The sequence below is a fragment of the Rhipicephalus sanguineus genome, chromosome 3 (genome assembly GCF_013339695.2).
Source record: "Rhipicephalus sanguineus isolate Rsan-2018 chromosome 3, BIME_Rsan_1.4, whole genome shotgun sequence".
Classification (NCBI taxonomy): Eukaryota; Metazoa; Arthropoda; class Arachnida; order Ixodida; family Ixodidae; genus Rhipicephalus; species Rhipicephalus sanguineus.
The window spans coordinates 89,867,596-89,883,268 of NC_051178.1; the positions used below are offsets into that span (position 1 = coordinate 89,867,596).

Below are 15,673 nucleotides of genomic sequence, written 5' to 3' on the forward strand. Positions count from 1 at the left end.
GCGCTACGTGCAGCACTAATCAGAAGCCAGGCAAAGACACCATCGGGAGATCGAACAGGAGGAGGAGAAAAACGGAAAGACAGGGAGGTTAGCCAGTTCTCAGACCGGCTGGCTACACTGTGCTGGGGAGAGGAGAAGAGGGAGTGAAAGATTATAGAAAAGAGATGTTACAAAAGAGAGAAGAAAAAAGAACAAAAGGACAAAAAAGAACTTCACGAAGGCCACCCCGAGCCACAGGCGGCACAGGAGCGTCTCCTCAGCTCTTGTTATTCCCGACGGAAGACGGAGCTGTAGATTCGGGTCCAAGTTGTGAAGACGGGCGTTGGTAAATTCCGTCGAGTTCCACTGTGCCAGCGTCAGTTCACGTGCAAGTGAACGAAGCCTTGTTGCGGCGTTCGGTCTTGACAGCGGTATAGCTGCACAATAGAGAGCATCATGGGCAGATCGGGCGGCTTCATCAGTACGGTCATTTCCGTAGATATCGCAATGGCCTGGTATCCACTGATAGGTTATGCTGTGCTGCTTTTCAATGGTGCGGTGATGAAGCACTCTTACGTCAGCGACTAATTGTTCATTTGGTGCATGACGATATGGTGACATAATGCACTGGAGGGCTGCTTTGGAGTCGGAGAAGACTGACCACGCCTGTGGCGGTTCTTCAACTACGAACTCTAGAGCATAATGGATGGCGGTGAGATCTGCAGCCGTCGATGATGTCAAATGCGACGTCTTGAACTTTATGGAGACGGATTTCTCGGGTATGACCACTGCCCCTGCTGAGCTTGTAGAAGAAACTGAACCGTCAGTGTATATGTGAAGGCGTTCACTGTGTTTTTCATACAGGAACAATAGAGTGGCTTGTTGTAGGGCCGGATATGACGACTGTTTTTCCTTTTGTATACCGGGAATGGTTATCGGGGCTTCCAGTGGATGTAGACACCACAACGGCAACGGCGGTCTTGCTGCGTGCGTGAAGTTCGTAGGAATCACTGCGCGATGCGAAGCAATAATACCGCTGAATGCACAGTGTGGAGTGCCGGGTTATCTGGCTAAAGGCGATGTAGAACATAATTTACAATGTCGAAGTTCAGAGATAGAGATATATGCAAAGGAAAGACAGGAGGCAGTTAGGTACGCATAGAAGAACAGCAGAATTAAGTTACGAAGTTTCCTAGCTGACAATAGCGACATGGACTGCAGCCAAGACATGCATCGTAAATGTATGTATACAGACGCAATGTTGTTCTGTTTAGTACGTGTTCTCTTCTATGGGAGCACTTCCTTCGAAAAGCAGTTCCCGTAATATGTACCCAGAAATCCTGAGCATCGTCAATGCGAAAGTTAGCTTGAATGCGGGAGGGACCGGGTGGTGAATAAGGAAGTGGATGTAATGCCTTGCACGATACATGGTAGCAGAAATAAGGCCCTATGCTAAGTGAAGTTGCCGGAAATACAAAGGAATGCCGTTGCAATAACAAATGCGGCGTCATCTGATAGAGTGGGTCAACGCACTAATATTCTACAATTGGAGTACTGCTGCTACTGCAGGACGCGACTTGACCAAGAACGACTTTCTAGAATGAAAGACAGGTTTTGAAAGCGAAAGTCTTCAGTGGCAACGTTGGCGCAGCCTTCTGCGAGACATCGCGGGGCTTCGCTAGACCCGACCACAAAACCACGTGACCTTCTCCGAGCGTGCGCTGACGTCACGACGCCATTATGACACGTAGTTGTAACGTGACAGATATTCAACTTGTGACGCCATCATGACGTCACTGTTGCGCCACATGATGACGTCCTCATATGGTATCGTCGCTTAATCCGGAAAGCAGAGCAACACCACGTAAGGTGCGGAAAATAGACCGAGAAGGAAATGATGAAGAAAATACAAGTCACAGTTTCGCCACAAAGGCGAAGCAAAAATTCGGCAGATCGCACTCATTCTGGGAGTGGATGTCATGCGAAGCAGTAGGCGTGTAGTGGCCTATGCCGCATTTTGTTTTATTGCCTTGAGTCAAGCGTTGCTAGTTGCGCCGACTTGTCTGCGCATCTTGAGTAGTTATGAGTATATCGTGGGCAGGCCTGTAGCGAGCAATTTTTTTGGAGGCAACAGGAGGGCACTTTCTCAATGCCTTAACAATTTGAAGAAAGCACCTATTTTGAGGAAAGTAGAGGAAGGGCCTCCAGCAGCCCGCGTCCATTGTGGACGTCTATGTGACCTTGTGCGGCTTGCAGTTTTTTTAAACCTCCTTGCTTGCAGTGCACTCCAGCCAAATCGGAACGCCTACTCATTAGAGAAAACATAAAAGACCGGACTATGCGGAACTTGACGGTATGAGACGCTTGATGATCTCTGTCGAGAAATAGCGCCCGCTACCGCGCGCACCAACACCTGTTTGAACTAGCCCTAACTTCGCAGTTCCTGCCCGCGCGACGCAGCCGCCTTCTGGCTCTCTTTCACGTGCCTTCGCGCGAAGAAGACGGCCGGCGCATTTCATCCCCGCTTCCATAGAGTTTCTCGCAATAATACCTAGAGGAAAATTTGGCGCCACCGTCTGTGAGAATTTCCTAAAGGGCGCTGTGCCGCGATGGGAATGCCGGTATATGTGTCTGCGAGGCTTCTGTTGGCTGGCGTTAAGCGAGGCTTAGTCTAAAACGTAGATACGTCTGCGCAAATAAAGATTTTCTGAAACACAAGTGCCATAAACAGGTCCCATGCACACGTTTTTCATTTCAAAACAAATTTCGCTCCCCTGCAGGATATAAGCTAACGGCGAAAGGAAGAAACAGGCGACATACTGTCGCAGAGTGAACGCTGATCTTGTCGTCTGTCTTTCAAGTTTAGCGGCTCTTCGCTACATTTTACGTTTCATAACATTGCACACCAAAGCACAAATTCTCACAGTTAAATACAATTTGTTTCTGTGCGATGCTGAGAAACAATACTTTATTTTAGATGTGAAGCATCTTATAGCGCATCCTGGGCCTGGGGTGCAGCCTCACTGGCGACCACAGCCAGCTAATGCACTCCCTCACCAGAGCAGGATTGGCCACCCTGGTGTAGTACTTGGCCACTACCTCCCACATGAATACACCAATTAACCCTCGGCCCTCAGTCCCCAGAGGCTGCGAAGCAACTGACCAAGGCGGCGGTCAGACCTGCGACGCAGCAGAGGGTGCTAAGAATCTCTGGGTCCGGACAGGCCGCCATTGGAATCTGAACTTGGCTACATATAACGCTAGAACTTTATCTAGTGAGGCGAGTCTAGCTGTACTATTCGAGGAATTAGAGGGTGTTAAATGGGATGTAATAGGGCTCAGTGAGGTTAGGAGGCCACAGAAGGCTTATACAGTGTGCGGCGTGACCACCCTTACTGCGCATGCGCAAGCCCTCTCCACACACCTCATCTCCCTCTCCACTGCCCCTCTCCCATCCCCCTCTCCACTTCCAATTTCTTATCCCCCGTCCATTTCCCCTCACCCTCACCACTTCCCCTCTCCCATTCCTCTCTCCCCTCCCCCTCTCCCTCCCCACTACCCCTCTCCCCTTTCCCTCTCTCCACACCTCTGACCATTTTCATCTCTCCCCTTTCCCTCTCTCTTCCCTCTCCCCTTTCCTCCCCGCTTTGCCTCTCTCCCTTCTCCTCTCCACTCCCCTCTGAAACGCGGGCTCTACATGCCGAAACGCTGCTTCGCATCGCCTCAGGTCCCCTTTAGCGGGAGATGGTGTGATCTTTCGTGTTCCTTCAATGCAAAACTAACGCAAAGAACGGTTCTAGTCATACGCGGCTTCCAGATGTCCGGCCGCTTTGTGAACGATGTCAGTCTGAATGCGACTATGCCAGCATTCCCATTCATACAACAGCGCCACAGCGGCAGTGAATGTCTATGTCTGCTTTAGCCGCACCCGCTGGCAACTATCCCTCGCACTAGCTATCCCTCGCACTAGAACATATAACGCGCGGGGTGATGTTATTGATTTGAGCTTTATACGGAACATCACGGCGACGCGCCGACGTCAACGGCAAAGATGCGCCTCGAGTGTCCGTATGTTTACTGTCGCGCCTAAAGATGAAGGTGCCTTTCGCTTTCGAATCGTCTTAAGCGAATGCCTGAGGGTACGTGTGATTCTTGCTTATACATGTATCGAGATTGATAGACAAGCGTTCTCGAAAGGTCACGTTGTACTAAAGCATTCGTTATTTACCAAATGATACTGCCTATGTGTGCGAGTGCACGAACTCTTAACAAATTCATAAGTTTAAAAATGCCAACAAAAATTACGTAAATAATTTCTGAAATAAATCAGTCTCTGCAGAAAATGTACGGTAGCGTATTTATTCACTTTTAATAATTGGTCAAGATTGAACCGCCAGAGAACCATTACATTGGCTGCCTTTCTTCCACGTCTAACTTATATTTCTGTTGTTACGCTTGAGCTATTCCTCCATTTCTCTTATAGAAGATCACTGGAAGTATTGAAGATCTACGTGACATGGCGTTTAAGGTAAGCTTTATTTCAAATTGCTGCTGGGATGTTATTGAACCAAACACATCGTCCTCCGAATCGTAATATTTAGGTTATTAGCTTGCTCGCATATGTGCGCACGTATATGTTACGCCATTTTGCAATTCTGCCCCATATGTCCAATGACCTGTTTGTTCACATCGGTACAAAATAGATAAAGACTGCCAAAGGATACGCAAGATAGCACGTGTTTGCATATTTCTTCTGCCAACGTTAGTGCACCTGCTTTATATCGAACACGCACGTCATTACAAGCCCTATCGCACGCTGCGCTCGCCTCTTTGACCCACTGCGAATTTTCACACGTAGCAGTGAAAAACAAGGTGCCTCTATTACGTTGAGTCCCTATCGATTCGGAGATAAAATGTGTAAGCTATAAAATCTCTGCTGCCAAACGTTTCTTTGGGCTGCAGGCGACTGAAGTTTGAGCGCTTCCTGCGAGTTGCGCTACTGTGTAAAGCCATTGCTACTGCGCATCTGAAGGCATTCGGAGGAGTAAGGTAAATTACTTTTGTATACGAGTTCTACTCAGTCAGCAGCGATGCTTCTTTGTTGTGTTTTCAGCTCATATTGTGCAATAGAGTGTTTTAGCGGGGCGCTTATGCCTCGCTCTTTTACATGCAAATGCGTAGCCGGAACGGCAGTGCGCGTGCTCAGTACGTTCGTGCAAGCCAAGTAAGGGCGGGAGTACATGGAGCGAACGCTCCCGACGATCTTCGCGCATCATGAAAAAAGCGCGGCGGCACAACGCAGGGTCTTCGCTGTGTAGCGACAGACGCGCCGAACGCCACTGTGCGTCGGCCGTCCGCCGCTGGACGAAGTTTTCGCTCGCACGCCGGTAATTAACGTAAAGTCGATTGAGTGGAGTGCGATGATGCGCTCACTTGGCTTCGCCGGCGAGAGGCGCTTGCCGGAAATGTAAAATCTGCATTCTAAAAAAAAAAAACATGGTTGACACATGCGTCATAGGAATCGGTATGACACGAAAGTAAAACATGTCGTTACAAAAGTAGTTTAATGTTTACTGTTGATTGATATAAGACAGCTTGCATAATGTCTATTGGTGGTTGGCAGCTATAGAACGGTTTAACGTGGATGCAACCAGGTTTACGCTTGGTGGCACATGACCATCCGGACGACTAACATCCACAGAATGATTAACAACTTCTGTGGTTGCTGTCTTTGTAACGGTGAGAGCGCAATCAGCGAAAACGGTGTGACAGCCAGATGAGTGTCGCTGATTGGACGCAGAACGTGGGCTAAGGTCGCCACCCCACCGCATGCTAAATAGTTATTAGGAGCAAAGCTCCTTAAAAGGGTACTGACACCTTTTTTCGAAGGCAATTTTACTCTACCATACAAATTTGCTGTATGCAGAGACGGCTCTGAGCAAGTGTGAAGCTCAGCGAATGCTGATAAGGTATTTTATTTTGATCTTAAAGCCAGTTTTTCCATGGCGCACCTACTGACATCGACACTAGTTGACGTCAGGCTACAGTACAAATTCTGGTGACTTCACGCAGCAGTATGGCTAGTTGTGATGACGTTAGGTACCAAAACTTCCAAGATGGCCGCTTGTGCGTCATCAAAACTTCCAAGATGGCCGCTGTGCGTCACCAACGAAGCCACGGCGCGGAGCGGCCGTGGAAACGTCACTATATATTGTGCGAGCACGTGACGAGAAGCTCATACCGTGTTGTGACGTCAGGGTACAGTAGGAACCGAAACCAGCTTTTAAAAACATACCATAATTACTTTTTCAGGGCGCACTCGCGCTTAGCATTACTTTTACTAGGCTCTCGAGGACTTGACGGACAACAAAAAACGGACAACTGAAAATATTCGTGTCAGTACCCCTTTAGGTCTGCACCCCGCCGTCGCCGTTGAAGCTCCCTTCTCTTAAGTATTGCTTTAGGTTGCAGTGGCCGGTGATTTATAGGAAGTGTTTACGCCTTGAGATGTTTGGTTCTAGCGCACCAGAAATTCGATGTTAAAAGAAATAAGCTCTGTGCACAACTGGTTATAATGGGCGTCTTCACTTTCACCACCTTTATCGTGGATTGTGAAATGACAACCATCATTCTAACGCTCAACGGGCGCTTTGTCGAAAGTAGTAACAGACGCTCTCCCCACCCGGCGCCGGCGGAGAAAGACAACGCTATGCGCGCCGAACGCCGCGCGCGGCATTCCGTCGCCGCTGTAGAAGCTGCCCGCCGCATCACCGCTCGCACCCCTATCCTACCTGTCTCCCTCTCCCTGTGCTGCGCCCAGCGCACACTGACTCCCTGAGTCGTTCCCGCCGTCGAGCTGAGCAGACGCTGTCCCCACGCGCTCCCCACTCTGCGCATTCATGAAAGCCAGCAGCGAGATCAGGCGCATAGTCGTTTGCGTACCATTTGTAAGGAGCTTCGCTCATCGGTTGTATTCGTACACGGAACAACTGCTAGTTTTTGAACACCACGGCTGGACTAGAGTATTTTGCACCCAGCCGCGTCTTTTATCGGGGCGAGCGTAACCGGGCAAAGCGGTGTTACAACTAGGCGAGACAGGCGGGCGTCGCAGAGCTACTCTTAAGGCGCAAGCTTTTAATGTCTCATACTCGCGGCGTCCGTCCATCCGTCCGTGCCCTGGAACGGTGCGAGCTGTGGCCCCTCTCCCTCACACTCTCTCAGCAATCCCGTGATGGCACAGCAGCGCGCGCGGCAACGCTCCTTCGTCAGACTTCTCGTTGCAACAGTCAAGTTAGTCGGATGGCTCCCAAGCGGCCCGGTGATGATTCCACGGCAAGCGATTCGGAGAAGCGCCACAATAATGTGGATTCCCCCGATACCGTGGCATAGTCAGTCGAATGGCCACAGGCTTTCGCCGAACATACTTAGGAATTTACAGTGTCCTTCAACTTTTAATGATGCTATGAGCGATGCGGAGGCTTGCGCCGAGGCCGCCACCTCGCGGTGTGTTAACACGTTGAAAAAATTGCACTGCTCCTATTAGAAACGCGTCGAATGGAACAGACGCGTAGCAACGACGTTAGTAGAAGCTAATCGCGGAGGCCACGGTAATAACGCATTACTTCATTTTACCTCTCCCATACGGCGACACCACCCCGCCGACCAAGATGACTTAAAGGGTGAAATATAAAAAGCCCGCCTGTAAAGCCTCCAAAGTGTGTGACCAGTGTCGCAGTGGATAGCGTGCCCGGCATCTGTTGTCGCGGACCTCGAGGTCGTGGGTTCGACTCCAGCTGATCAAATCTATTCTTTCACGTTTTTCTTTGCCCTCTGTTCCTGTGCTTTTCTTGCGAAATACGTCACTAAAGTCTTGGTGGACCCCAGCATAAAACACTTTCGTGTTAAAAAAAAGTCCTTTGACTTTTTATTTGTGTTCTAAAGCTTGCCACGTATACGATTCTTTTTAAAGGGACACGTCAACTCCATTTGAAGATAACTATGCTCTCTTCGGAAAGTCCTGTGACCCACCAGGGAATTAACGTGTCTCTTTAAAAAGAGTAATATACGAGGCAAGCAAGAACTCTCAAAAAAGAATCAAAGGACTCTTATATGCAGTTATCTGCACTGGCTCGAGGCGCTATATCTGCGCCGAGCGAAGAGTAATAAACGCTCATGTAAAAGTGTCTAATAATAGCTTTATCTGGGCGTCCCAAGCAGTTCTGCGGACGCTGACTGACAATGGAAATTGCTGGCAGCCTGCATATGCACAGCTGCCGTGGATGCCCAACTAAAACTGTCTAATGCGAAAAGATAATTTAGAAACAGTGCCTTGACGATCCGTACGCCGGTACATTTATTTTCATAGAACTGATAGCACTCACAATTCCTCAAGAGCAGAACAGACGCCTTGATGGCGTGCGTTCGTACGCATGCTCGTGAATATTGTGTCAACTTTGACCAAAGTATTTTCTCCACGGTGCTGAAGTGGGAATACGTACGAAATGCTGTCTGCATTTTTATTTCTTCTGATACTACACTGCTGCTGCCGTGAGCGAGGATTTCGTTTCCGCGTGAAGAAATACTATAAGACAATGACGAACAATGAGGCTTATAGTGCGGCATTTTGCGCCTGCGAGCGCAATTAATTTGTCAGAGAAACATAGCTGACACCATTGGCACAGAATAACCAGGAAGTATGTATTTGTTCATCCACCCCTTTCATACTCTTCTTCTTTCTTCTTTACCCTTTCGCAGAGAAAGAAGTTGGTTAACCTCCCTGCCTTCCTTTTCGTATCTCTCTCTCTCTCTCGCTGACTGACAATGGAAATGGACGAGCCTGCAAGCCAATGCCGTGGACGCCCAACTAAAACTTTAATGCGAAAAGATAATTTAGAAACAGTGCCTTGACGATCCGTACGGGTATTTATTTTCATAGAACTGATAGCTACTTCCTCAACAGCAGAACAAACGCCTGGGCGTGCGTTCGTACATGCTCGTGAATATTGTATCAACTTTGACCCAAGTATTGTTTCTACGGTGCTGAACTGGGAATACGTACGAAATGCTGTCTGCATTTTTATTTCTTCTGATACTACACTGCTGCTGCCGTGAGCGAGGATTTCGTTTCCGCGTGAAGAAATACTATGAGACAATGACGAACAATGAGGCTTATAGTTTAGAGGAATTAATTTGTCAGAGAAACATAGGTGACACCACTGGCACAGAATAACCAGGAAGTATGTATTTGTGCAGAGAAAGAAGTAAATGCCCCGAAAGCCAAATTTTGTGGTGGTACGGTAAACCTACTTATGGTGACATAAGCCGCGCGTATGCGATTGTGCAAATGCAATTCAGAGGTATTCATATATAATGCCACGGAATTTTGTCTCCATGTCAGGTTTAGCTGGTTTTAGGAAGGGCCCACACACTTCCGAAATGCGAGGTATATTTCGCACTCAAACAGCATACATGAATGGTCCGTTGTAATGTTCAGTACCAGTATGCGTGATTACTGAAAACAAAAGACATCTATAAACTTTTTCAAGCTTTTTTTTTACATTTTGAAGGCAATATGAGCGCTCTTTTAATGTAGGCGTTCCTTTTGTTGCATCAGCTTTGCACATTATACAGCTGTGTTGCCACCGCGGGATGTATCATATTAATACTAACATAGCTTCTCTACCTTACTTTTTGTATCGTTTAGGTGCAATGAACTGTGGACACCTTTGGTGCGCGATTCTTGCTCTGACACTAGGTGAGTATTTGCAACCGTAATATTATGCAAGGCCAACTGCGGTAGCTTTTGCGTTACTATTCTTTATGTTCTTTATGAAGCTTTCAAAGTTTGCTTTTATAGATGGCATACAGTATCGCATGCTTTGAAACATGTGCTGTGTTAATAAAATATGCTGATCCATATAGCGGTTGCCTAATTCATCAGAAGTTACGTATAGCCGGAATCATTTTCCCATCGTCACCGGCGCAGGGCACGTTCACGGGCATAAGCCTATTACAAATGCCACGGAGACAAACTACAGTATGGGCGAAGAAGCGCAGAAGCTCGGCCAAGTGTTGAAGGAATTTAGCCGAAGAATGATGGACGTCCTTCGAAGTCAGTCAAACGTTGACAACGAGGTGAGTTTTTGGTTGGAATTGCAAGCAGGGATGCCAATAAAGCAGATTCATCTAGTAGTGCCTGATTTCTAAATGAAATAGGGTGCTTCAGCTCGAATTATACGATGTATTCTTGCTACAGTGTTCGGCGTACTTTCTAGGTCAGTAATTTGTATTCGTAAAAGTTCATTTACCTCCTTTTAATAGGCTCTAGAGTATTATCTCGGAACAAGCGTACATCGATGTGCCTCAGCACGTGTCATATATGTATACAGTGCAGATGCCAATTTGTTTCTCACGAGACCCTTTTCTCCTTATAGGTAGAAAGAAAACGATAAATAAAATAGACGTAACTGACAGGATAAGACTTTGTAGTTTTATCAGCTTCTACAAAATATAGGAGTAGCAAAAATCAGGCAAGAGTCATAGGAAACAGCTGGGAATTCGTACTGAATTCCTTAGAACTGTAAAATATCTCATGTGTAGTTAATACTAATCTTAATGTTACAATGCTGTTAAGCTCGAATAAACCTTAAGGCAAAATGAGATGTGCTCCTAAATGTTTATACATTTTATTCGGGGTGAAGTTTTCTACCTATTGCGGTGCGCTTAAACTACCACTCTGATCAAACGAACATATTAATACGAATTTGTCATTACCGATGTGAATATTGCGCGTGGTATTTTATTTCTGTTACATCTATTAAAGGAGAAGTTGGTGCCCCTGTCTTTCGGGCATCGCTTGTAACCATACAGTCAGGGTCAATGCGCCAACGAGCAAAAGGGACTCTATGGCGCGTAACGAAAAATAATATACACAGAAGAACCGTCATGTTGTGGCAAAGCTTTAGTTATATGCCACATTCGCTTCATTGTTTTGCATTTGTCCAGAGTAAATATATGTTGTGTGTATCAGCAACATTATTACCGCAGCTTTGTGCAACTAAACTAACAAAATTTTGAAGCGTGGCCCACCGCGTAAGACCATGATATGCACTATGATGAGGACGAAATCCTAAACATGTAGAGCAAAAATGCGCACGGTGGTAGCGAAAGTGGCGACATCGTTTTATCACATACCATGGGCGGGAAATCGTACAATTACCATCTATTTGTTTAAACATCACGGTCTCAAAACAGCTTTTCCGCTCTCTCACAGTACAGTACTCCCCATAGATTACAAGCGCAGTAGACGCACATATATCTTTTGTGATGAGAAAGGTTTATCATTCATTTACGACTTTTCTAAAGTCACATGCTTGATGCTGTAAATCAGCGTCCATTTTATTATAAACACTAGGCAAGAGAGTTTCATTATGAACACTGTGGCGCCTATATTTGTGCAAGTAATTTGATTACTCCCGGGACTGCCCAGATGTACATGCCAAGGATAAAGGATCCAATTTTTCGCACCGGAGAACTTAACCCACGTAATGCTTAACGTGCCTCCAATTTATTTGAATTTTAGTGTACTCGCTTTGTGTTACACTGTATTGAATGTGCTGTCGAATTTAAGCGAGACATATTGGGAGCTGTGTTCCACCAATAATGTATTAAGAATATTTTTATCCCTGATAATGCACGTAGTTCCTAATAAAATTACGCATGTGCTTTGAATCTGTAATTTACTCATTGTGCAAAAAGCAAACATTTATGAGTCCACAGTTCACGTGTCATTTATTACTCTTTGTTATGATGACCCATCGAAAAACACGCAGTGCACCATTCTATCATCAGGTGTTCCATACATTTCATTATTTCCATCTGTTATCGTTTAAATCTAAAAAAATTCTAGCAAAGCCAGTTATAGCTTAGTTCTGATAGGGCTGGCATGGGAACAATGTTGTACTGGACAAAAGCGCTACCTCTTCTCAAGCGGAGTTCATGCGGCGTATTCAGAGGCGAGTCTTTTCAGCGACAGTGCCGCTTTGTGTGATGTAAAATTTCCAATGAATTAACGTACTATTTGTCCGCCTTTCCTCGGTCGTCCACTTAGCGCCAATTCACGACGCCGCCGAAGGTGATCGGTTCTGTATACTGCCCCATGGGGCATGATTCGAAGAGGCTGTTCTTCATCTCGCACCTCACGCTAGGGGAACGCTGACTTGCACTTCTTCACTTCTGCCACATAACAGCTCAACAAGCGACAGTTTCTAACATTTCCTAAACTACACATGACCTTGCATGTGTCGCATGTTCTACGATTACGCACCGATTACGCACATTTGTTTGGATCGTGTCATTTTTGATTGCAAGTTTAAGGTGCTCATGTTCATGTTAAACGTTCTTATTTACTGATTATAATGCGCAGTTATGTCCGTGGGAAGTGCAGTCACTTCCCAGTTTTGAGTAATATTCGTTGCTAAAATATTTTCCTTTCGCCATTTACAAAATTAGTCGACGCCGTAATTTTCAATAACGCGACACTTGTTCCTCGTTTCTTCCACTACACAGACCGCAACTAATAAGCGTTAAATATCGCTGCAGGTGCATTGTGGAGAGTATAAGGACATCATCTCTCAAGCTCTTGACTGCTGTGAAGCAGCCTCGATCCTTTCCAACCAGGCACTATGCAGCAGGCGCGCGATGCCATCGAAGGTATCCTCCTTCAACGTCAAGAAAGGACGGCATTCGAAGATATGAATCTCTTCGGCGCTTTCATGAAGGTCGTTGGTGATGACATCAACGACATCGGACAGAGCTTAATCGACCGAGGTATTAAACTGTGCGGGAATTTTGTCATCGAAGATGCACTGACAGACTTTGAGAAGGAGAACTTTAAGTACTGTACAGAAGTGTTCAGATTGAGTTCGATGCAAAACTGGAAGGATTGACAAAACAGGAAATTAAGGCACATTGCACAGCATCCTATATATTACAAAAACCGTTGTAGAAACAATAAAATCCATTTTTGTACTTGCTAAGTGACTAGTGGTTATGTTCAGTCATATTATGAAAAATAACACGTGACTACGCTCCCACCCGAAGAACGTGGGAGCGTAGTCTTGACTTGCCTACCTCAGAGCGATCCTGCTTGAAGGCGCTGCTTGCTGATGCACGCTGCAGTCTAGTCACGGTGGCATTTTTCGGATTTCGCGGGCTTTTTTTATTAGCCATAAAAAGTAAGCACGCAATTAGTACGTTGTTGAAAATAGCGCAGTTAGATATCATTTGAACATGCCTACATATGCCTCACTGACATTTTAATGATAAGGGTAGTATTTCTCGTGTTGGAAACATAATTAGGAGTTATTAACTAAACCTCATTAACGAAAAAATTAGTAGTGGCTACTGCAGTATACTGGGAACAACTTGCACTAGGTGTGCAAACGACGTACATTTGGTTTAAAGAGTGCTGCCTAAAATTTGGGACACCCATTATTAAAGATGCAGGCTCAGACGTCACAACCAAGAGTACATATTATGCCGACGAATGTGTGATTTACAGGGACATTAACAGTCACGTCGATGTTACTAGCTTGCATGCAGATCTCGAGCAAATAGCGATCTGGACCGCGAATGGCATACATTGATATTTCCAGTGTTATCACGTCCGGTTTTGTAGGAAGCACGTAACCATAGGCAACCAGTACTATATAAATAATGAGCATATAGAAATAGGTGCGGAGTAATTACGTAGGAATTATACTTTCATCGAGCATAACGTGAAACAGCTAAACTATGTCACCGTAAGTGCTAGCCACATACTTGACTTTTTGAGAATAAATTTAAAGAAATTATTGCGCCAATGCAAATACATTTTACACTTTTATAATGTTTGCGTCATCTCCGAACAAAGCGCTGAAGGCCAGTTGATGAGAAATCTGTCCGTGAGAAAGAAGACGTTATTAAACGCGAAGCATTTCTCAGCGAACCAAAGCCACTCTGACCATATCTATCTATCTATCTATCTATCTATCTATCTATCTATCTATCTATCTATCTATCTATCTATCTATCTATCTATCTATCTATCTATCTATCTATCTATCTATCTATCTATCTATCTATCTATCTATCTATCTATCTATCTATCTATCTATCTATCTACTATCTATCTATCTATCTATCTATCTATCTATCTATCATCTATCTATCTATCTATCTAGCCGCCAACGTCAGGGTGCTCTCCTACACCATCTCCTCACCTTAGTATATACCAAAATTGCCAGAGCAGAAGTTAGGTGTATGGAGAACACGAATCACAGGTTGTGTCATGAATGACAAGAATAGCGTTGACATAAATAAAGTGACTTGCGGGTCACTTTTGTCATGAAACCCTTTCCCCTAGCGCCGTGTGGGCATGTACTCGCATAACACAGCCCTTGGCATACGCCTATGTGCCACAGGTGATGCAGTCTATATCAAAGCCACGGACAGGAAAATACATTCCGGAAAGCTTAACGCGAGACCGGGAAGGAGCCCGTGTTGCAGAAATTTCGCTGCCGGGGTCAACGGTGTTTTCGATGAAAGAGAAGTACCAATGAAACCAAACAATAAAATTCACGGCTCGAGCCGGAGTCGAACACAGGCATTTTGCATGATAGTCAAGCATTCCACCAGCCACCCACACCAGTGCTTCCAACCGCTTAGAAAAAAGGCCCTATGGAAACAACACGTCGGGGCAGCGCCATTTACGATCGCAGTTTTTGTCATCCGCTTTTATAACAATGTAATAAAAAATAAATCCGAAATCAAACCTCAAGCAATGCTCGAATTCGCGACCACCACTACTTACGACATACACATCATCGCACCGAAGCGTGCACTTTGTTGCGATAAAACTGACATCGCTTTAACGTGAATGCTGGCGTTACATCGGACCATGAGCACGTCGAATATAAGCCAGTGGTGTCCACTTACCTGGCCAGCCCACGATATGGAGAAAACTACTAAGTTTACCCGAAAAAATCGCGCGACCTCGTAACTCACGGTGAGAAATCTTGCATAGGCTGCTACTCGCCGACTGCTTTGCATGCCATCCATTCCCACAATGCGTGGGATCTGCCCAATTTTTTTAAATGCAAAACATTTCTTAGCGAACTTCTGCGACTTTGAGCGTATCTATCTATCTATCTATCTATCTATCTATCTATCTATCTATCTATCTATCTATCTATCTATCTATCTATCTATCTATATATCTATCTATCTATCTATCTATCTATCTATCTATCTATCTATCTATCTATCTATCTATCTATCTATCTATCTATCTATCTATCTATCTATCTATCTATCTATCTATCTATCTATCTATCTATCTATCTATCTATTTAGCCGCCTACGACTTTGTGCTCTCCTGGTCGCTTGGTTAATCGAATGTACACCAAAATTGGTATGGCGTAACATGACTGTATGACGAGCATAAATGACAAGTCATAACATGAAAATCATGACACGCATGTCATGTACAGCATGATTTACATGCCACGATCATGGTGCGCTGGCGGCCGTTTCGCTAGCTTGATATACGCCAAAATTGGTATCATGCGACGTGACTGTGTGGCGAACATAAATGACACGAGTTAACATGAAAATCATGACACGCATGTCATGTACAGCATGACTTACGTGCCAC

General features: G+C 45.5%; 1 protein-coding gene across 1 annotated transcript in view; it reads left to right on the plus strand.

Annotated features, from left to right (window-relative positions):
• LOC119385670 (uncharacterized) overlaps positions 1-12,937 on the plus strand; it is a 240,381-nt gene extending 227,444 nt beyond the window's left edge. Inside the window, exon 3 of the mRNA XM_049413263.1 lies at positions 12,658-12,937. Coding sequence (XP_049269220.1) covers positions 12,658-12,926 — 269 coding nt within the window. The 3' untranslated portion in view covers positions 12,927-12,937. The remainder of the gene's footprint in view (positions 1-12,657) is intronic.
• Positions 12,938-15,673: the final 2,736 nt, after the last annotated feature.